This window comes from Narcine bancroftii, chromosome 9, assembly GCF_036971445.1.
Source record: "Narcine bancroftii isolate sNarBan1 chromosome 9, sNarBan1.hap1, whole genome shotgun sequence".
Classification (NCBI taxonomy): Eukaryota; Metazoa; Chordata; class Chondrichthyes; order Torpediniformes; family Narcinidae; genus Narcine; species Narcine bancroftii.
The window spans coordinates 73672281-73696266 of NC_091477.1; the positions used below are offsets into that span (position 1 = coordinate 73672281).

The 23986-nt window shown below is 45.0% G+C and overlaps 1 protein-coding gene across 10 annotated transcripts in view; it reads right to left on the reverse strand.

Annotated features, from left to right (window-relative positions):
- The window catches only part of LOC138742284 (ephrin type-B receptor 1), a 507783-nt gene that overhangs the window by 12523 nt on the left and 471274 nt on the right, over nt 1–23986 (reverse strand). For all 10 annotated transcript variants that reach the window (XM_069896471.1, XM_069896465.1, XM_069896467.1 and 7 more), the window contains 4 exons: nt 17373–17522; nt 8493–8686; nt 4208–4363; nt 1231–2174 (listed from right to left, as the gene is read on the reverse strand). In XM_069896471.1, coding sequence (XP_069752572.1) covers nt 2066–2174; nt 4208–4363; nt 8493–8686; nt 17373–17522 — 609 coding nt within the window. In that variant the 3' untranslated portion in view covers nt 1231–2065. The remainder of the gene's footprint in view (nt 1–1230; nt 2175–4207; nt 4364–8492; nt 8687–17372; nt 17523–23986) is intronic.

Sequence of the window (23986 nt, forward strand, 5' to 3'; positions counted from 1 at the left end):
GCTCAGTAGTGGAGAGGGTCAAAAACACCAAATTCCTGGGTGTCAATATCTCCGAGGATCTGCCCTGGAGCCTCCAGGTCGATGCAATCACGAAGTAGGCTCGCCAGCGACTATACTTGAGGAGATTCGGTATGTGACCAAAAACTCTCAAAAACTTTTACAGGTGTACCGTGGAGAGCATTCTGGCTGGTTGCATCATGATCTGGTACGGAGGCGCCAATTCTCAGGGCAAGAATAAACTCCAGGGGGTTGTTAACTCGGCCTGTGTCATCACAGGCACCAGACTTCATTCCATCGAGGATATCTACATGAGGTGGTGTCTTAAAAAAGCAGCTTCTATCCTCAAAGATCCCCCACCACACAGGCCATGCCCTCTTCCCTCTGCCACCAATGGGAAAAGGTACAGGAGCCTAAAGGTGAGCATTCAACGGCACAAGGACAGCTTCTTCCCCACTGCCATAGATTCCTGACTAATCAATGAACCACAGACACGGCCTGACTTCTCATTCACTATTATTCTTACTATTTATAGTAATGTTGTAAGATGGTTATAATGTGAATGTTTGCTCCATGACCCTGCTGCAAACCCCAAATTTCAGGACTTGTTCATGGCAATAAAATTCTGATTCTAAAGAACAACATCTGGAACTCCAACCCCTGTCACTGAGCCAAAGTTATTGTACCTGATCAAACTTTAAGAATGGTCACAGGCATTTAGAACCATTGAAGCGTTTAACACAGAAACAATCCCTTTGGCCCTTCTAGGATGCCCGAACAGTTAATCTGCCTAGTTCCATGATCCGCACCTGGGCCACCCCCTCCCATCCATGTGCCGCCAAATTTTTCTTAAATGTCACTATCAAGCTCACATTCACCGCTTCAGCGGGACGCTCGCTCCAAACGTTCGCTACTCTCTGCGTGAAGAAGTTCCCCCTACCGCTCCCATTAAACTTTTCACCTTTCTCTCTTAACCCACATCCTTTAATCCTTGTCTCACCCAACCTTGACAGAAAAAAAGTCTGCTTTGCTCTCTATACCCCTCAAAATTTTGTCTACCTCTATCAAATCTCTGCCATTCTTTGATGCTCCAGGGAATAAAGTTCTAAGCTGTTTAATCTCAGATTTACTTATTTAAATTGTGGAAAGGATGTATGCCTGAGTGATTCACAATGAGGAGGGGTGGGGGAAATCCAAGAACATATTAAAAAGCGAATAAAATTCCACACTTACCAGCAAGTTGACACAGCAACGTTGTTGAGCACCGGGTTAAACAGACATCACCGTAATTCCAACAAGTACTGACACAAAAATTAAAAGGTCCACTGATAAGAGGGTGCAAGATGACACCAGAGGTACTTCATATCGTTGTCCACCTCTCTTGCCAAGTAAGATCAGCAGATCCGCCACTTGTACCGCTTGCAAAGAATTCACGTCCTTTTTTTCTGTACAGTCAATCAAAACAGCTAACAAGGAATCTGATCCAATCTGATGCCAGCTGCATACGGATTGTATGATAAACACCAACTTTCCCCTTTGTACAAGTACGAGTGGCTCAAGATTTGCTGGCATTTAGTGTCATTGTTATCAAGACACAGACATAGTTGCAGAAAATGCAAGCAAAGAATGATTACTTCTCATCACCTTCAATATGAAGATATAAAGGACTTGGAATCCATTTCAGGGAAGGGGCAGTCTATTGGCACCGACATCTGAAGAAAATCATTCGAGAAAATAAAAAGAAATGCATCAAACAAACATCAAAGAAAAGCACAGCATGTTCTTTGGAAAATTGGGATCTTTCCTCAACTCCAGTTTTACAGGCCCTTACTTCAAAAAGAGAACGAGGTTTATTTCTTCTTTTTAAATAAAAAATGGTCATCTGTTTGAGTCTGGAATCTGTTCTGTTTTTAGGGCAGGAATGCTTGGTTTTTGAATATGCTTGAGATTCAGTCTCGTAGACAGTGGCAAGGTGTTTCCTTCATAAGAATGGTCCAGGAGATAGGGTCTGGGTCTTTGTTTTACTTTCCTCCAATGCTGCTTGGTAATGTCCTGTGGTCTTCTGCTGTCATGCCATGGCCGAAGAGGATTGGCTGATCTGTCCTCTCATCGACTGGATGCTGTTCAGGATTTTCTTCTGATGGCCGGCCAAAGTGACGCCTATCCTCAGCAAATCCCTGCAGCAAATACAAACATTTTAATTTGAACGATGTAGCATGGTAGAAGGGCCTCTCGGCCCACAAAACTTGCCCCGCCCGATTAATCGACTGGCCCTGTGTGAGTTTGGAGGGTGGGAGAAATCGGGAGCACCTGGAGGTAACCCAGCAAGTCAGGGGGGAAATGTACAAATCTATAAAGACAGCGGCAGATGTTGGCGCTGTGCTAGCGTTGAGCTTATCGCTATGCTAACCACACCAGTTATTGAAGATAACACCGCTAAAATGGGACTGCTGTTGGGTTTTGTTCCATCCTCTTTGTGCACAAGCATGGGGTAGTGTGCATTTCACCACATCCCTCCTCAACCTAGACGTGTTCATGCCTTGGGCTTCCCTGTCTCTCCATCAGTGGGTCACTTTGACCAAGAAGGCAGCTTCCTGATTAAGCTCATCCACGCCACATCGAGTTTGACCACTGCCTCAGCTGTGCCAGAACAGTGGGAGGACTGGGAACCAGGGGAACTGAAGAAGTGGCAAAGTCCAGACCTTGCTGCATAGTTGTCCGTGCCCATTGCTTAGCAGAGGGCTCGTCCTCAAGGGCTGGGTGGGATGGGAATGGAGATCTCCAGGTGAAAAGATATTTGGACAAACACACGGACGGGAAGGATGTGGACCAAATGTTGGTAAATGAGTCCTGCCCAGAATGCCATCATGGTCAGCATGGATGAGCTGGGTTGAAGGGCCTGTTCCATATTGAATGACTCTATGAAGGAGGAGTTTGCAATGCCCAGCAGCAATTCAGCTGCTTATCCCCCTGAACCTCAACTTATCATTTCCCTAAGGTCTGTTCTCAACAGGCCATAGGGGTCAGGGGAAGTCTTATTGTTATTCCCTCAGTGCTGGTTAAGAAACAACAAATTCAGGCCTCTGTTCTCCATTCTGCAACTGGATCCTTAACTTTCTGATCAGAAAACCACAGTCAATATGAATTGGAAACGACGTCTCCTCTTCGCTGATTAGCTCACTGCTCTACTCATTAAATGCCCATGACTGTGTGGCCTGGCACAATGTCAAAGCTATCTACAAGTTTGCAAATGTTATCACAGTTGTTGGCAGAATCACAAACAGCAATGAGGAAGTGTAGATAGATCAGCTCACTGAATGGTGTAATGACAACAAACTTGCGCTCAACGTTAGCAAAACCAAGGAGATGATCGTGGACTTTAGAAGAAAGTCAGGGGAACAGTCCTCATCAAGGGCTCAGTAGTGGAGAGGTTCAAGAACTTCAAATTCCTGGGTGTCAACATCTCCGAGGATCCGTCCTGGAGCCTCCACGTTGATGCAGTCACAAAGAAGGCTTGCCAGCGGCTACACTTTGTGAGGTGTCTGAGGAGATTTGGTACATCATCGAAGACTCTCGTAAACTTCTACAGGTGTATCGTGGAGAGAATTCTAGCCAGTTGCATCACTGCCTGGTATGGAGGTGTCAACTCTCAGGACAAGAATAAACTCCAGAGGGTGGTTAACTCGGCCTACGACATCACAGACACCAGATTTCACTCCATTGAGGATATCATGAGGTGGTGTCTTAAAAAATTAGCCTCTATCCTCAAAGACCCCGACCACACAGGACATGCCCTCTTCACCCTGCTACTATCAGTGCAGGAGCCTAAAGACGAGCACTCAGCGGCACAAGGACAGCTTCTTCTCTGCTGCCATCAAAATCCTGAATAATCACTGAACCAAAGACACTGCTTTACTTTTCAAGCACAATTAATTTTATTTATAGTAATGTTATAAGATGGTTATAATATGAACTTTTGAACTATGACGCTGCCACAAAACACCATATTTCTTGACAATAAATTCTGATTCTGACCTGGGATGGGGGGGGGGGGGGGGGTGGGGTGGTGGTGGTGGTGGGCGGCAGTTGTGGGGCTTACCAGAATGAGATTGGTGGTTTGACTAGCATGGTCTCGGGCAGGTTTGAACTCAAAGGTAGTGATATGTGGATGTGAACTTTTCCCATAAGGAGATGTCTCTGCGGTACTCACTCTGAAGTCATCTGTGTGCTTAACTGGAGTGAGGTGAATCCGGAGTTGAGGAAGTTCTCTTGGTACTGACTCATCTTGATTGCACTGAGCCAATCTTCGACTGAGGTAAAAGCAGTGAAGTCAGGAATGCTACGATCCAGCAGGGGCTGTGAAGGCCTGGAACCATTAGAAAAAAACATTGAGCAAAATTATTATGCTGGTCAAAATTATTACCTCAAATGTCTGTCAGTTACACCGTAGGAAAAGCTTGGGTTGCCACCCTCTGAGAGGAGAGTGATAGAGTCTGGGGTAGTCAATGAGGAGACCATAAAATGCCTTAGAACAATTGAATTAGGAGCAGGAGTTGGCCATTTGGGCAGTCTAAACTTTTCCCCATTACCCTCAATTTCCCTATTATTCAAAAATCTATCTGTCTTAAATACATTTGGTGAGGCAGCTTCTACTGCTTCCAGGGGCAGAGAATTCTACAGACTCATTACTCTCTGGGAGATGCAGTTTCTCCCCATCTATGCATTAAATCTACTCTGCTAAATCCTGAGGCTACCTCCCCTCGTTCTAGAACTTGTGTAAATATGCATGCTTGATGGACATAGAGATTTGGTGGGCAAAAGGGCTTGTTTGCTCAGCAACTCTCTCCATCAATCCATGATGTCCTTTCACGCATACTCTCAAGCTGACTTCAAACTCTAGGCTTTGCTGCAGAAAGCCACTGATTCAAAAGAACCTTTGGAGACTCGAGCAGTACCCAATTCAGACCTGCACTATTAAGGCGGCTGCCTCTTGCCTCTGATTGTTAAACAAGGGCCCGTTTTACCCATTAGCTGGTTGCAGAGCACTAATTATGGTAACATTTTCTCTTAACTAAAACGGTCATTATAAAGATATTGCATGACTGCTGGGGGATTGCCAGCAAGTCGATTGTTTTGTCTGTAAAAATCACGATGACCACATTTCCAAAAGAATTAATTGGCAGGAGAACACTTGGGACATCTTGAAGACACAAGAAGTTCTGCAGAAATAAAACTTCATTTCTACTGGAATGCCTTCTCCTTCAGAAGGGACAGTCGGGCCACACTGTTTCCACAGCCATTTTCCAAGGTCATTTGAAGCAATCAGGCCTTAGGCTCAGGAGCTATTCAAAAGAGGAACCTGGAAGCACATGTCAACTGTTCTTGTGATTTATGGAAGTCAGACAGTCTGTAGACACAAGTTGAAAAGTCTCAACATCACTTGTTTCCAGTTCTGAGCTGCCCTGGTTTTTGTTACTGTTATTAGATTATGGGTTCAGATGAATGAATGGGGGTTTTGTTTAGAAAAGGAGATTGCTCTGAAATGGAACACACTTTGGGGCCCTGGAAAGAATTTGTTCTTTCAGCTTTCCTGAGAGGACAAAATGACCCCTGGCCATTTTTAATCGACCTTTGTGGGACAGAAGTATCTGAGGGTGGGGGGTTGGAGTGGGGAAGTCTATGACGGTTATAAATACCTACTGTCTGAGAAATTAACTTGCCCGATCTTCCCTGTGGTTTACCTATTTATTGCCTTTAACTGCTTCAATTGTTTTGATAGGCTGACAAGAAAGTTAAAAAAAAGGCTTTGTCACCTTATTCAAGCAGCTTGGAGAGATATTGGAATGATTGATACCAGTTCCTGGACTGGAGGAAGATGTTACAAAGGGTGGGGAAAAGTATATGGCAGAATATACAGGTTTGAGAATTGAGAAGAGATTTATACTTGACCTTTTGACTGGTTTGCTAAAGACTGATCTCTCAGAACATTGTGTTTCCAGAGGAAGACATATTTTAGCACTCTTTTCAGGCATTTTCTCCTTCATTATGATTCTCTTTGCCTTGCTTCCAATTGCTGTTATACTGAGCAGTATGTCTTATACAGTGCCAGGGCAGCAAGCACAGTTAATGCTGTGGTTAACACAACACTATTGCAGTGCCGTGTGTCAGGTCACTCATCCTGAGTGCTACTGGTACTATGTAACCCAGTACTACCAGTCGCTTGATCGGGGACTAAACCAGCTCCCGCACCAGGCTTGCCTGGCGCGGAGGGTGGGTAGACACCCTTGCAGGATGAAAAGCTAGACCTGCCAAAGGGCGGAAGAACCCTCTTGAAGGCTCAACAGCCAACTGGCAAACACGTGCCATGAAGTGCAGAAAGGGCATCCCTTGCATTGGTCTGGCCATTCACTGCCACAGAACGTTCCCCACCATGCCACTGGATCCAGGGGGCGATATCCAGAAGGTGGGTCTGGACCTGTGTAGCCCACGACTCACCTAAATCCATTCACGCACACACTATTCCTTTTTGAAGAGTGGGGTATCCTCATATCAAACCCCACAAACTGACTGAAAGGAGCCATCATCATCTTATGGGATGGATAGCCAGAATTACAGTGCCAGTGACCTGGGTTCAAACCCGGTGTTGTTTGCAAGGTGGTTGTATGTTGTCCCTGTGATCTGTGTGGGTTTCCTCCATGTGCTCCAGTTTCCAAATACACACGGGGTCGCTTGGTGAAATGGTCACATGGGTGCATTTGGCCAACATAGGCTTATGGGACAGAAGGGTCTGTTACTGCACTGTAACTCTAAAACTAAAACCAAAGATTCTCAGCAACTTGGCCTACAGGTGGCTACATAGAAGGGTTAAGGAAGAGAGGGTACAGGAGCATGAGAGGGTGGGGTAGCGAGGGAGTTGGGCGGACAGGGTGGGTTGTGGTAACTGTGCTCGTGAGGAAGTCGATTCGGCATCCAGACCAGTCGTCAGACTGGATTGGACTCTGCTTCATCCCCGCACATTACTTGGAATTTAAATATGTGAGACAGTGTCATTCTTATTGGAGTTTTAAGCACAAAAATCGACTTAGCAAGGACTTGCAACTAGACAGCATCTTTCGTACCTCCAGAACATCTCCGATCACCTCACAGCTACTTAAACATCCTGAAGTCACTGCCATCCAAGATCTTGGCAGCCTGTCTATACACACCAAATGCCCACAACTGACAGATAGAAATTAATATTGAAATAATTATTTATTTTGTGATTCTAGTTGAGGAATAAATATTGATTGGGACACTAGGGAGACTTTCCATGATCACTTCGAATTAGGGCGATATTCCTCTCTAGAAATGTAGCACCAAGTATCATGGACCCAAGCCTTTGAAGAAAGGCTTTAAATTTAGACATACATACAGGCCCTTTTGGCCCACGAGCCCATTCCGTCCAATTACACCCAATTGACCTACAACTCCCAGCACTTTTTGAAGAGTGGGCGGAAACTAGAACCCCCAGGGAAAACCCACGCAGACACGGGGAGAACATACAGACTCCTTACAAACAACATGGAATTCGAACCCTGGTCCTGACTGTTGGCGCTGTGCTGTTACCTCTGACTCAGAGGTAGGTCAAACTGGATGCTAAACTAAATCAGGCACTGTGAGGTTTGTGGAGAAAGACTCATTCATAACTGCACTAATTCCTCCCTCGTGGGATCTGGTCATGGTGTACAGTAGAAACACTGAAAAATATTTCACGCTAGTCAGTTGTATCAGACGTGCGAGACAGACAGGCCAATATGATTCACCTTAAATCCAAAATTTATTCCAATGACTTCAGTCGAATGAGTTTGTGACAATTAGATCATACAGTTGATGCAACCATTCAGCATCATACTGATCAGGGATAACTTTTGTGGCAATTTCTTTTCACACAATAATGTAGAATAGCCTGCATAAATTTGGAATAGCCTGCATAAATTTGGAAGAAAATTGGACCCTTTGTTTCAATGCCACTTCTACATTGCAAACACCCTGGAGAAAGATCTCATACTTGCTACCTCTAAAGGCACCAGATTAGATCTGAGTGGTTAGTGTACCAGTTAGCGCAACGCTATGACAGCGCCAGCTACCCGGGTTCGAATCTGCCGCTATCTCTAAGGAGTTTGTACTTTCTCCCTGTGACCTGCGTGGGTTTGCCCCGGGTGCTCCGTTTCGGTCCCACCCTTCAAAGGCGGTACGGGGTCAACAAGTTAATTGGGCGGCAAGGGCTGGAAGGGCCTCCTAGGGTGCTGTAAATAAACTTACAATGTACACATGGAACATCTCGGGAAGGGGACCAAAATAATTCTTCCTCTCCTGTTCCTCCCACCCCCACCCACCCAGGAACAGAAGTCTTTGGCTGAAAACTGCATCTGGTCAGAAAGAGCAGGATCTGATCACTACCGCAAGCACACTCAAATGGAGAAATTGACAACATGGTCAGTCCACGCGAGACCTACACTGCGGTGATGGTGGCCATGGTCTTGAGGCTGGCTGGGTTCCGGATCATTTTGTCTAAGGTGTTGACATTCTGGGCAAACTTGGGCCTGGAATTGCGGTCCTTCTGCCAACAGTCCAGCATTAGCTGGTGCAAGGCAGCTGGGCAGTCCATGGGTGGCGGCAGGCGATAGTCCTGCTCAATGGCATTGATGACCTGAAAATACATACAGACAGAGCTGATTACAGAACAAGGTTCAAACAACAATGACAAGCCGTCAGCGTCCTCAGCTGTAACCCAGATGGAGCCAGCGAAATCCTGTGAGGTACTGCAAGACCCGTTCTTCTTACATGGGCAGCACGGCTTAGCATAACCCTATCACAGTGCCAGCGTCCAAGGTTCGAATCTGCTGCTGCCTGTGAGGGGTTTGCATGTTCTCCCCATGACTGCGTGGTATTCCTCCGGGCGTTCCAGTTTCCTACCACCTTCCAAAGATGAGCAGGGTTAGTAGGTTCATTGGTCACGTCGATGTATTTGGGAGACGCAAGATCGTGGGCCAGAAGGGCTTGTTACCGTGCCGTATTCCCAAAATGAAAAATTAAATAACATTCAAACATTCTACTCTGCTCTCCCTGCACTAACACTTTCCATCTGGCCTTGCTTGTGACTAATTGATCTTCCTTTTCATTGTAATCCTACCCTCTGCCAATTGTGCCCTTTACAGGGCTCTTTGAATGCTGGAGATAACCTGGGGTCTGCTCGCAGAAGGAGCCTTCTCACTGTGCTGGGCCTTTTGTGCCAAATAAACTTTATTGGTAAAAGAGGTAGCACTGAACAGCTGGATGAAATATTGGACATAAAGCTCCTTCTCACCCCCACACCCAACTCCCCCCTCCCAGGGTCACTGGTGTGCAATACTGTTGTGCTAACCATGACATTAACCATGCCATCCACGGGTGTGTGTTGGTCAACGTGGTCTTGGTGGGATGAAGGGCCCTCGATTCGAAAACTGTAGACAGGATCTCCGAAATCATCGAAACAACGGCCATCCATTGTGAGGGTCGAGGCCAAAATAAGTGGCCGAAGAGAGGGTTGAATGACACCACAGCAAAAAAGGTTGATCAAAATCCCTGTGGCAGTGCTTTGTTCAATGAGCAGATGACAGGCGATTAACTGATGAGAAAACTCCTCGGAATAAATTCTCAGATGGGCCAGCTGTTGCGTCCCAAATGAGCGGCCTCATCGCTGAAGATCTTAAATAGGAAAGGAAGATGAGAAACTATCAGGATGCAATGGGGAAAAAAACTGGCTCCAGGAGGGAGGACCGAAGGAGTTAATGGAGCAGTGAGTTCCAATCGGAAATAACATCATAATTTGGGATTGAGCAAAGGGTCTACATCTTGTCCGTCCCAAGACTGCCCCTTACTGCTACTGGCCCACCACAGCTCAGCTGCTGGTGAGCACTTCGTCCATGCCTTCTCCCCAGCACTTTACTGTTCAATCCAGGTCAGCCCAAGCAAAATCCACATCCTAGCCCACACTGATCCTGACCTACATTGACTGCCATCATTCTGAAATCTAAACCTTTACAATCAATCTCATCATGAGTTTGATCTATTTCTGTAACATCCTCCAGCAATCTGCCCCTCCAACTGCTGGATTTCCATGAGCTCCAATCTCACTGCCCTATTAATGCCAGCCTTACTTTCGGCTGCGCACATCCAAAGCTTCAGAATTCCTTCTCTGAACCTTTCCCCTCAGGACTTCGTTAAACTTAACTCTTTGGAAAAGTACTTGATTATCTGTCTGAGCACTGCTTATTTTGTTTATATATTAATTATGTTATCTGATAAGACCTCTCTGATACCCTAGCTTTAACTCAATTCAATGTAGAGTTCACACCCCTGTCTGGTTCCACTGTTTCCATCTCTTCTTTACGTTTACCTGTTCTTTCTAACCTTTTCCCTCCCAGATGTCTCTCCCTCTACCTGCCTCTCAACCTGTCCCATCTAGTTCCCTATCACCAGATCCCCTGGGGGAAACACACGCAGACACGGGAAGGATGCACAAACTCCTTCCAGGCAGTGTGGGATTCGAACCCTGGTCTCGATCGCTGGTGTTGTAAAGGCGTTGCACTAACAACCACACCAACCACGCCTCCCATCGCACATTACAGCGCAGTGCAGCATGCAAGCATATTGGAGGAACTCAGCAGGTCATGCAGCGCTAAGAGGAACGTTTCAGGCCTGAGCCCTTCGGCAAGGTATGAACAAAAAGCAGGCCGGTGCCTGAATTAAAAGGTGTGGGGGAGGGGAGGAGAGGAGAGGAAGGAAGGGGGAGAGGAGTGCCAACAGATAAGAGGTTATAGCTGGATATAGATGGGAGGGTAGGAAAAAAAAGCTACGTTGATGAGGGAGAGGGAAGGGGTAGCAGAGGGGGGCAGACAGAGGGATAGGGAGAGAGATGGAGGGCTTTTAATGAAAACTGGAGGTCGATGGTTGGAGAGTGCCCAGACGGAATATTAGGTGCTGTTCCTCCCATTAGTGGGAGGCCATGATTTGGCAGTGCATGAGGCCATGGATAGACATGTTAATATGGGAATGGTATGTGAAATTAAAATGGTTGGCCACTGGCAGGTCCCTGTTATTTCAGCAGACAGAGTGAAGGTGCTCAATGAAATGATCTCTCAGTCTGTGTCTAGTCTCTCTGACGTGGGGGAAGCCACAGCAGGACCATCGATTGCACTAGATGACCCCCGCAGATTCACAAGTGCTTTACTTGGAAGGACTCTTTGGGGCCCCAAATGGTAGTGAGGGAGGAGGTGCTGCACCAGATGTAGCATTTCCTGCCACCAGAGGGGTAGGTACTGAGGGGGCGATTAGTGGGGATAAATGGACAAGGGAGGCCTGGTGGGAGGGGTCCCTGTGGAAGATGGAGGGGGGGGGGAAGAAGGGAAGAGATGTCTGGTGGTGGGATCATATTGTAGGTGGGAGAAATTGCAGAGGATAATATGTTGGATGCATAGGCAGGTGGAGTGGTAGGTCAGGACAAGGGGATTTCTGTCCTTGTGCATCTCAGGGCAGAGGGAGCCAGTGCAGATGTGCGGAAAACTGAGGAGGTGGGGGTAAGGGTTGAGCTGATGGCAGTGGAGGGGGAGCCACGTGTTTTGAAGGAGGAGGACATCTTGGATATTCTAGAATGGAGGACTGAGGCTGGGAGCAGATGCGACGGAGTCAGAGGAATTGAGAGAAAGTAATAGCCATGTAGTCCAAGTAACTGTGTACACTTGACTTCCTATAGATGTTGCGTTGCCTGATGTTTCTCCAGCACTTTTGTGCATAGCACTACAATCATTGCATCTGCAGATAATTTCTCTATTACACTACAGACCAGACCCTTCAGCCCACAATGTTGTGCTGACCTATGTAAACCTACTCCACAATGATCCAATCCTTCCCTATCTCGCACCCGTACCCCTCTTTTTCTTACACTCATGTACCTATCTGAGGGCCTTTAGAATGTCCCTACTGTACCAGTCTCCAACTTCACCTCCAACAATGCATTCCAGGCACCCACCACTCTCTACGCAAAAAAAAACTTAGCTCTGTCTTTTCCCCTGAACTTTCCTACACTCACTTTCAACAAACTTCCTCTGGTATGTACTGTTGTCAACCCTAGGTGTCCATTCTATCTAAGTCCCACACCTCTATTACATCACCTCTTCACCACTCCATCAATCTTGCTTCATAAGACAAACACTTCTTCTTCGCACTCACCCTCCTATTTTCTTTCCCTCTTGCTATCACCCTTCCTAATTTTGCCTTGATATAGGGCCCCGACCCAAAACGCTGACTGAATTAAGTCCCTCCAGTTTCTCACGGTTGGCTCTCAAGTCAATAATGGGGCTTAGAAAGGACACAGATGCAGAAGATTAAGAGCAGGTCACCTTCACGTATAAGATTCCGCGACGTGGCTTTTCATTCCTGTTTTTTGCAAAAATAACAAATGCAAGGATAGCTCAGTTGGCATAGCGATTAGCACAACACCTTTACAATGCCAACGATTGGGACCCGCGCTTTCTGTAAGGAGTTTGTACGTTCTCCCTGTGTCTGTGTGGGTTTTATGCGGGGGCTCTGGTTTACTCCCAATGTTCAAAACGTACCGAGGGTGTAGGTTAATTGGGTGGCACAGACCTATGGGCCAAAATGGCCTGTATGCCTAAATTTTAAAAAATTCAGCAGGCGAAAGTAAACCCCAATGACAGGTTGCACAGAGTTGCATTTCGAAAACTGGCAAACTGATAAGGAGTTAATTATTGACCTTAAACATTTTTAATGTCCTTGGGTTCCTTCAAGTTCATGAAAAAGAAGCACTTGTTTGAGGGATGAAACCTCTTGGTGTGATGGAAGAGTGGAGCTGATTTCCATATTCAGTCAAAGCATCTGACCTCTTAGGCTGTCAGACTCAATAATTCCTTCTCACAGTTCCCCAGAGACTGTCATCAATACCAAGTGTTGGAACAAAAATAAATGGTGAAAAAATGAAGCTTGGAATAATTATTTTTAAATAGATTATTTCTTGGCAGAATTGTTGGTGATTTATAGTTCAGATGGTGATTTTATTCGAAGGTTTTATGTACGTTTGATCTCGTTCCCCTTATGACCAGCAGTTCTGTGAATTTAACATTTGAACTGCATTAACAGTCACTGGTTGATCGAATGTCAAAAAATTCTTTCCAGCTGAAAATAAGTGCTTGTACTTTCTTTTTGTCAGCCAGAGACATTCTGTCGTGCGTTAGACAGAGCTGTTGAGGAACATTTAGCACCAACTGACTGCCAGGATATGCGTGATATCTGAAACGATTCAGCTCTTGTGTGCAATGAAATACAGGAGTGGGAGATCATAATTACCATTGACTCGGGACATGTGAGATGGTTTAGGGCACCAATCTCTCTTGAAAGTCAGGAAGACAGCTCCCAGAGTGAATGTCCCTTGGAAACCTGGTCCAATGATTGCATAGCTGAGACACAATAAATAGTATCATCCACAAGGCAATGCACATTGTGGCGAGAGGCTGCAGATGGTGGAATCTTGAGCAAACAATGAGAACCTGGAGGAGCTCAGCAGGTCAGGCAGCGACCGTGGATGGAAATGTCCAGTCAATGCTGTGGGTCAGAACCCTAAGACATAGGAGCAGAAATAGGCCATTCAGCCCATCGAGTCTGGCCCTCCATTCAATCACAAGCTGATCCATTTTCCCACTCAGTCCCACTGCCCGGCCTTCTCCCCATAAACTTTGATTCCCCGGCTAATCAAGAATCTATCAATCTCTTCCTAAAATACCCAGATGCAATGAATGACCGCTACAGATTCATGTGAAGCGATGCTTCACCTGGAAGGACTGTTTGGGGTCCCGAATAGTGGTGAGGGAGGGGTGCATTTCTTCCAGTCAGTGGAATAGGTACTACGTGGTGGAAAGACATTAGTTTACGAAGGAGTTATCCCTATGGGAATCAGAGAGGGGAGGGGAAATTAAGCCTGATGATGGTAGAGAATAGTGTGTTGGGTGCAGAATCTGGTGGATCTGGACAAGAGGAACACCGTCCTTATTACATCAATGGGGGAAAGTTGCGTTCACCTGACCTACTCCTCTCATGAATTTGTACACCCCGATGAGATCACCTCTCATCCTCCTGCACTCCGAGGAATGAAGCCCCAGCCTGCTCAACCTCAAAACAGCCAAGAGCTAAATGAATGGAAAAATAATCCCACTGAATTCAGTTATCCCCTTCCTCTTGGCTTCTCTTCCAGAGGAAGTTGATTTGGCTTTAAAGAGAATAAGGGAATCGAAAGGCTTGGGAGAGAAAAAAAAAACACTTGTTTGGAAAGTAGAGTATCAAAGATATGGTCTAAAGAATAAAGGATAGAAGGATAGACCTTTGAGCTGTGGACTTCATCAATATTTATAAATGGAGGGAGTGGTTGATATTTCAGAACTTTCTTTTGTAAATGGAATTGTTGCTAGGCTACTCATTGAATTCAAATTGATTGATTTTTTGTTATCAAAGGCATGAAAGAATATGAGAAGAATATGAAGTTGTGGATCAAGCAAGATCGGTGAACGTACTGGAGTATTTTACCTTTGTCAGAGGAATTGGTGAGCCGTCTGCTCTTAATTTGTCTCAGTGAAAGATCCCACCCCATGGATGCTGCCTGACCTAGAGTTCCTCCTGCAATTTTTTGGTTTGCTCAGGCAGTGCCCAATATTCTTCACAACTGAAGTATACAATCATGAGTGGTCTGATAGGGTGGAGTTGGTGAAGATGCTTCCTCTTGTGGGAGGATCTAGAATGTGAAGTCACCGTTTAAAAATGAGGAGCATTAGCGACAAAGCCATTTATTTTTCTCTCGGGAGAATTGCGTGTATTGATTACTCTCTTCTTCAAAGGCTGGTGGAAGCGGTATTCCAGTGTATTTTTAAGATAGCTGTGGTTTGATTCTAGCAAGTGAGGAGGTGATAGATGCAGAGGTAAGATTACAATCGGTTTAATTCAGTGGCCGAAGGACTCACACTGGCTCATGGGAACCAGAGATCGGGATGCGTGAGGGTGTCAATAGTGAGCAGGGCTCCTGAGAGACCTTGCCTGTTGATGGCTTTCTGATCGAATCAGGGGTTGGGAATCGGGTGCTTGGGGCCACTGCTGGAACGGCCAGGAGGCTGCAGAAGTTGCAGGAGAGCAGGGGATCACTTTTGCTTCTATTTCTCTTATTGGTCGGCACGCCAGGCCAGTGACACCTCTTTGTGTGCCTTTACGGCAGGCAGCGGCTGACAATGAAGGAATCTTGAAGGGCAAAATAATCTCAAATTTTCCAACACTTTTCAAAAATTCCATTCCCTAAATCACATTAACTTGTCTTGTACCTGAAGCTTAAGACTAGTGGGGCAGAATTGGGGCCATTCAGCCCATCAAATCAGCCCCATCATTTCATCATAGCTGATTTACTATCTTTTCACCCCCATTCTCCTCCTTTCTCCCCATCGCCCTTGATTCCCTTCCTAATCAAGAACCTATCTGCCCAATCACAAGCATCCAGATGAATTCCACTGATTCAACACCCTCTGGTTTAAAGGAGTAAACCACAAAAATCTGCAGACATGGTGACTGAAGTAAAAGCACAACGCTGGAGAAACTCAGCAAGTCAATCAGTATCCTTGTTTAGCAAAGATAAAGATACAAAACCAACATTTTGGGCTTGGGCCCTGCAATGAGTCCGAACTTTATATCTTTGCTATATAAAGTACACAGTTTGACCTGCTTAGTTTTGCCAGCATTGTTTTTACCTTCATCTACGCTCAAAAGGGACGTTTTTATATTCTGAATGCAAGCACTGAATGATTCCCATGCCTATTGCTGCCATTCCAATTCTCTCACCATTCAAGGCTTCTCTAATCCATCTTTCTTAAATATATCGGAGGCTGCAGAGCAGAAAGCCCAAGCTGACCTGTTGGGTATCAGCATCTGTCAGAGACGCAGCACTAATCTACAGGCTGAGACTTCTCGGGGTCGCTGTCTGCAACACCTGCTTGAAACTGGGAAGCTCATGTAGGAAACTGCAAAGCACTAATCAAAGTCCATTAGCTATCAATCAGTTTGTCATTATGCATATCAGCACCGCCATTGTGAACAAGACAAAGAAATGATGTAAATCCCAGTTATCTCATACACTCTCCAAAATAACAAAGCATACCAATTAGAAGAGTTGAAAAAAATACTCGAGCATCTGCTTATGGTAATAAGTCCAATGAAATCAAATGCACCATTCCCACAGGCTTATAGTTTCACATGACGTAATCTGGAGAAACGGAATAACAACAGATGAATTATTTGGAAAAAAACTAGCATACTTGTGGTCCGTTGTGGTCGTCTACACAGGAGCACTTTTGCACAGCTTTCCTGTGTTGCGGAGTTTGTCGGAGAGGGAACGTCGTACTCATTAGGCCCATTTCTGGTCCTGCTGCAGCCACTCCGTAAAAACCGTGCAGGGGACATGGTGGTAAAATTACAGGACGGAATTCGCGTAATAAATTCCATCTCAACATTTTTATGCTGCCAGCAGAGCAGAAAATTTGTGAAAATAAAGTTTGAACGGCTTTTTTCTCCAATGCTTCTGTGAATGGCCAGCACCCCTCAGCTCAGTTGGCAATGCAGATTGTTGCAGCATCAAGGGACAATGTGGAACTGATAGAACACAGAAAAGACCATTACAGCATAGTGCAGGCCCTTCAGCCCATGACATGTGCTGACCCATGTAAACCTACTCATCCTTCACTGCCTCATACCCCCTCCCCCAATTTTTCTAATATCCATGTGCCTATCTAAGAGTCTTTAGAATGTTCCTATTGTACTATCCCCCACCACAACACTGGCAGTGCATTCCAGGCACCCACCACCCTCTGTGTAAAAAGCATCTCCGACATCTCCAAACTTTCCTCCATTCTCCTTTAACAGATGCCCTCTGATATCTTCTATTGTTGCCCTATGAAGAAGGTGCTGGCAGTCCACCCTATCTAGGCCTCTCATGATGTATATACCTCTATTAAGGTTATCCTTCATTGCTCCAAAGAGAAAGGCCTTAGCTCTATCAACTTTGCTTCATAAGACATGTTCTCCAATCCAGGCAACATCCTGGTAAATCTCCACTGCACCCTCTCCAAAGCATGTAATGAGGTGACCAGAATTGAATGCAATACTCCAAGTGAGGATAATAAAAGTCAAGCGAATGGCACTGGACCCATCAGCCTTTGCTCTGACATTGAGCAGACCAGGTCTGTGCTCACCTTTATTCTAAAGCACTTTCTGATATATTTTGGGGCTGCATTGTATAACAAGGATGCACTTACATCTTGATTCGACATGTCCCAGTAAGGTCTCTCTCCAAATGACATCACCTCCCACATGACAATTCCGTAGCTCCACACATCGCTGGCTGAGGTGAACTTGCGGTAGGCAATTGCCTCTGGGGCAGTCCATCGCACGGGAATCTTTCCGCCCTGTACAGACAAAGACAATCCACCATTAGCTTGTCCTACTTGTCGCTGAGTGTGTCCTGTCTCGGTTCAAACAGAGGTTAAGGCTTTCTCATTGCAATGCAGGAAGACAAGAATAGGGGCAGGAGAAGGTCATTCAGTCTCTCAAGCCAGACCCACCATTCAGCATGAGCACTGCTGCTCTTCCCCAGGTATCACTTCCACATCTGCGCCAGTTCCTTATAACCCTCAATACCTAATTCTTCAAATATTTATCCATCCTCACCTTAAATATATCCAATTCGTCAGCCTCTATCACCCTTGAAGGTGAAATATTCCAGTCATTGAGAGAAGATAGGCAACCAGAGTGACAGAAATGTTTGTCCTGTGAGAATGGAGAGCACAGTTCCTTGATGTGTCACATATGGGATGACCTATCCTGGACCCATAACATTTCCTCCTTAATCAGGAAGGCACAACACTTTCAAAGGAGGTTGAGGAGGGCAAGGCTACCAACCTCCATCTTGACACCATTTTATGGGAGCACCAATTGAGAGTGTCCTGTCTGGTTGCATCATTATGCGGATAGTAGCTATAAAGCATTGGACTGGAGGTCAATACAGGGGATTATCAAAATGACAGAAAAGATCATTGGGGACTCCCTTTCCTCTCTGGATGACATTGACCAGGAGCATTGCTTAAATAAGGCTCAAGGAATCATCGAGGATCCCTACCATCCATCACACATTGCCGTCAAGGAGGTGGTACAGGAGCATCAAATCAGGACTGCCTGGCCAGGAAACAGCTTCTTCTTGCAGCTGTGAGTTGATGAATGGTATCCTGTAAACCTGCATCCCTTATAAATGAGCCCTTTGTCATTAGTAGAGAGGAACAGTTAGCACGGAGGTTAGCGCAAGGCCATCACAACGCCAGCAACCCTGGTTTAATCCACCACTGTCTGAAAGGAGTTTGAACATTTTCCCCATGACCTGTGTGGGTTTCTTCTGGATGCTCTGGATTCCGACCATGTTCCAAAGATGCCTGGGATTAGCTGGTTAATTGGTCACATGGGCGTACTTAGGCGGCATGGGCTGCTTTTTTAAATTTTAAAAACTAATGCTCTGGTCCTGGGGTATTTGTCAGCTTATGCCTGACAAAGGGCTCAGGCCTGAAACATTGGTTACCCTTTACTTCCTGTGGATCCTGTGTGTCCTGCTGAGTTTCTCCAGCCCGCTTATGCATTGAACTAGGCCCCTGCATCTGGAGGTGTCCTTGTTTGACTGCATAGAACTGTGAATCTCCTTAAATTGATTGCCATCTCTCACCCAGATGAGACATTTTAACCCTTTCAGTTGTTTTCTTTCTTTTTAAAATATTTTTTATTGAGTTTAACACATAAGCAAAAATACAGAATTGACAATTATATAGTAATTCATTTGTATACAAGTAAGCACTCATGAAAAAAAGTAGATAAAATTACGTCAATAATTGCTTATCACAGCTCAAAAACATTTAATAGAAATGATTCATGCAGTCATGTTAAACCCATTGGTTAAATAACGTTTAAAATAAAGGAAAAAAAAACCTAAAATTAAATCTAATTTACCCCCTCCCTCTAATCAAGGAAGAGAGAGAGACACCACTTTGTCCAGAGTCCCTCACAGCAATGAGGCCCCTACGAGGAACGAACACGTGACCTCTGGTTTACCAGACCAGTGGGCTATCAGGATACCTTTTAAATTAATTAAAAAATATCAATATTGTGGAACGACTGGCAACCCCTGGAGAACAGGCAATGAACAACCGGAACATACAATAATTGTTACTTCCAATTATAAAAAAATTCTAGGAATGGACCCCACAACTTCATAAATTGAAACTTTCTATCTTTAATATTACATCTAACTTTTTCTAAACTTAAAATAGGATATTACGTCATGTAACCACTGTGTATGAGTAGGGAATGAATCATCATCCTATTTCAATAAAATTGCTCGTCTGGCTATCAACGTGGTAAAAGCCAAAACTTTTTCCTGAGATGCCGATATAAGTTTATCTGCATAATGAGAAGAACCAAACAAAGCAATAACAGGCAAGGTTCCAAGTTAAATTCAGTTGTTTTAAGATTGCACACATGGATTCGGCACAAATGTCCACTCAGAACTAACATCCTTTCATCATCACCCATGAACAACTCAAATTTGGATTAAAATGAGGATCAAAGACAGCACTTGCTGTAAATCTGAAATGAAAAAAAAAGAATATAAAATGATGGAAATATGGGCCCTTCATCCAAATGCTTCTGCTTTGGGATCCAGTGTGCCAACTTGTCCTGGATCCTATGGGCTCCAAAGTTGTGGACCAATCTCCCACATGGAATTTGGTCAAAGAGTTTAGTGAAGTCCATGGAGACTACATCAATTCTGCAGCGCTGTTCCACAGGGTCACAGAATCAAGGTTGACTTCAGGACCATTAAGATGCTGCCTGATCTGGCTCTCTGGTGGAATACTGAGGGCTACACATTTTACAAAGTGTGAAATTTGGATGGACAGTGCAATAGGACAGAGGGTGGCGTAGTTAGTGTAGTGGTTAGTGCAATATTGTTATAGCACCGGCAATTGGGACTGGGGTTCGAACCCTTCTCTGTGGAAGGAGTTTGCACATTCTCCCTGTGTCTGTGTGGGTTTTCCCTCAGGGCTCTGGTTTCCTCCCACTGTTCAAAAAATGTACCGGGATTGTAAATCAATTTGGGTGTAAATGAAGAACATAGACTGATGGACCAATAGGACCTGTTACCGTGCTGAATTTCTAAGCAAAAAAATATAGTTAAATTAAAACTAAAATTTGAAAAGACAGCGTTCAATTCCTGATTGAATTCAGTTAGTTTGAAAAATGACTGGATGGATAATTGATCTGAGTGGTATCAAAGGGTTAGGAGAGAACTGCAGTACTCTATTATGTTTGTCTGTAGTGTGTGTTGTGTGTGTGTGTGTGTGTGTGTGTGTGTGTGTGTGTGTGTGTGTGTGTGAGAGAGAGAGAGAGAGAGAGAGAGAGAGAGAGAGAAGACTGTCCCATACAGTTATACAGCATAGAAACATGGTTTTATGAACTTGGAGACGTATATGGATGATGGGTATGGAGGGCTATGATTCAGATGCAGGTCCATGGGATGAGACAGAATAATAGTTTGGTATGGAATGGATGGGCCAAAGAGCCTATTCTGTGCAGTAATGTACTAAATAGGTCCCTAGGCCCAACCTAGTTGCCCCTTAAGCTTCTGTTTGCTTGCATGAGGCCCACATCTCTTTCCCATTCATGTACCTGTCTAAACTTTTTAAACATGTTTTAAACATTACAAGGGTCACCATCTCAACCATTTCCTCTGACCACTCATTCCACATACTCACCATCCTCTGTGCGAAAAAGGTTACGGTTCTCTTTCAATTCTTTCATCTCTCACCTTAAATATTGCTTTAGACTCTCCTACTCTTCGAAAAAAAGACTGTTTGCCTTATCTATGCCCCTCATAATTTTATCAACCTCCAAAAAATCATCCCTCAGTCTCCGACATTCCATGGAAAAAAATCCCAACCTATTCAGCTTCACCTTATTATTCAAACCTTAAATCCCAGTGTCATCCTCATGAATCTTTCTTCTGTATCCTTCAAATTTAATTATATCCTTTACTGACCAGGAATACACTTAATAGTATAACAGGACCTTGCCAATGTCACGTCGAGCTGCAACATGTGCTCTCAACTCCTGGTCTGGCCCTCCCACTGACAGTGGCCACTTGCTGCAACAGAGGGGTAGAAATAGAGAGAGAGAAATGGAGGGGGTAGAAATAGAGGGGGAGAAATGGAGGGGGTAGAAACAGAAGGGGAGAAATGGGGGATAGAAAAAGAGGGGGAGAAACTAAGGGAATTTCTCCCCCTCTGTTTCTTCCTCATGGAATACCTTACAGAGTAATGGAGAATAACCCTGCCATTGTGGTCTTTACCTATGAATCTGTTGTGGGTGTTTACTCCATCTGGTCCTCCCAATATGGCCTCCTCTACATTTAGGCAGTCTGGGAGATGGTTCCACTACAACAGCAAGTGGCCAACTATTTCAATCCCATTTCTGTACATGGCCTCAAGTCCTGCTAAACCAAAACCACCAACAAATTAGGCGAAAAACATCCTATATTCTGTCTTGGGAGTCATCAACCAGATGGCATTAACATCGATCTCTAATTTCTGTTAACTCCCTCCCTCGTACGTGTGTGTCTCTCTCTCTCTTTCCCTACCCCTCTGCCTCCTTTCCTCCATTTCCTTCTATCAGAGAGCTCTCCTATTTATCCCTCTGCCCCCTTCACTTCTTTTTTCTTCTCTTCTATTTATATCCTACATGTTGGCCTGAGCTCCTCTCCCTGCCCCATCCATCCTCTCTCCTCACCCCACCTTTTTATTTATACACCTGCTAGTTTTAAAAAAAAATCTTGTTCCTGACAAAGAGCGCAGGCCTGAATCATTAGTGACCCTTTACTTCGGATGGGCGCTGAGTTTCTCCACCACGTTGGCATGTTGCATTCGGCCCCAGCATCTACACACTTTCTTGCGTAACTGCCAAGGTGGTGGCCCTCTGAGAAGCATTAGGTGTGAGCTTACTGTATAATTGATCATTAAAAGGGGTCCTGACACAACAAGGATGAAATGCTGCAATCTACCTGTGCGAAGCTGTCACCTCTGTGGGAAGGAGTTGGAAGAAATTTCAAACATTTCTCCAAATTATCCCTTTTAGTCTCTGTTCTTTCATTAAAGTGGGCGAGAAAAAAGCATCTCATCAAGGCACTGAGCCCTTAAATCAATGTGGGTAGTCACGTGAGGTGAAACAGAGAATTACACCAAGAACACTGAACTGCGAGCCAGTGTTCACATCACGGAAATGGACCCTCCAGCCAAACTGACCAAAATGTACCACTCACACTTATCCCACCTCCCTATTTAATGATATGAGGCCCTTTAAACCTTGCTTAGTTGTCTGTCAGAGGCACAGATAGGCTTCCCCAGTGCACAACCAATGGATATTGCTAATGGAAGTCCGAATTGGATCCTGGATTTCCTTACCTGCCAACCCCAATCAGTGTGGATTGGCAAGAACATCTCCTCCTCTCTGGAGCACCACAGGGTTATGTACTTAGCCGCCTGCTCTACTCGCGTTACACACGTGACTATGAGGCTCGGTACAATAACAACACCATTTACAAATTTTCCAATGATACCATGAAAGTGGATTGTATAAAAAGGGGTGATGAGACAGCACGTCAGGGGAAATAGAAAACTTGGCTGAATTGTGTACTAACAACCTTGTACTATTGTCACCAAAACCAAGAAGCTGATTGTGGACTTTAGGAAGTGAAAAACGGAGGTGTACACTCTAGTGATCATTGGGGGATCAGAGGTGGAGAGGGTGAGCACATTTAAATTCCTGAGAGTCACCATCTCAGAGGACTTTTCCTGGACCCAACACACGAATGTCACTGTGAAGAAAGAACGTCATCGCATTTACTTCCTCAGGAGCTTGCAGCGATTCAGTGTGATGTTGGGAACCTTGGCAAACTTCTACAGATGCGTGGTGAAAAGTGTGGTGACTGGCTGCATCACTGCCTGGTATGGAAGCACCAATATCTCTGAGCAGAGAGCCCTGCAAAAGGGAGCAGACAGAGCCCAGTACATCACAGGAAAAACGCTCCCCAAAATCGAGAAAATCTACATGGTACGCAGCTGTCGGAGAGCAGCAGTAATGATTAAGGATCCACCCTATTCTGGGCATGCTCTGTTCTTGCTGCTGCCATTAGGAAAGGCATAAGTGCCTCAAGACTCATACCTCCAGGTTCAGGAACAGTTGCTACCGTCCACCATCCTAAATAACAGATTCAGAGCCTCATTTAAGGACTCTTACTTTTCACATTATTTATGGCTGATATTTTTTCTGACTGCAGTTAGTTTGTTTACATTTCTTTCACTGTTTACATGGGGCGGCATGGTTGGCACAGTGGCTAGTGCAACACCTTTGCAGTGCTAGCGATCAAGACCGGGGTTCAAATCCCACGCTGTCTGTAAGGAGTTTGTACGTTCTTCCCATGTGTATGTGGGTTTTCCCCAAGGGCTCCGGTTTCCTTCCACTGTTCGAAATGTACTGGGGGTGTAGGTTAATTGGGTGTAGATTGGGTGGCACGGACTTATGGGCCAAATTGGCCTGTTACTGTGCTGTATGTCTAAATCTAATTTAAAAAAAAAGATTAATTTAATTTAAAAATTAATAAATTCTCTCTTTTGTAGACACATCTTTCTTCCTGAGTACAGTTTACAGTTACCGATAAGTAGAAGTTCTGCCTGGCCCACAGGAAAAAGGATCTCAAGTTTGTATGTGATGCCATGTATGTACTCTGACAATAAATTTTAACAATTTTGCAGTTGGACTGCAACCACGTTCAGCTTGGTAA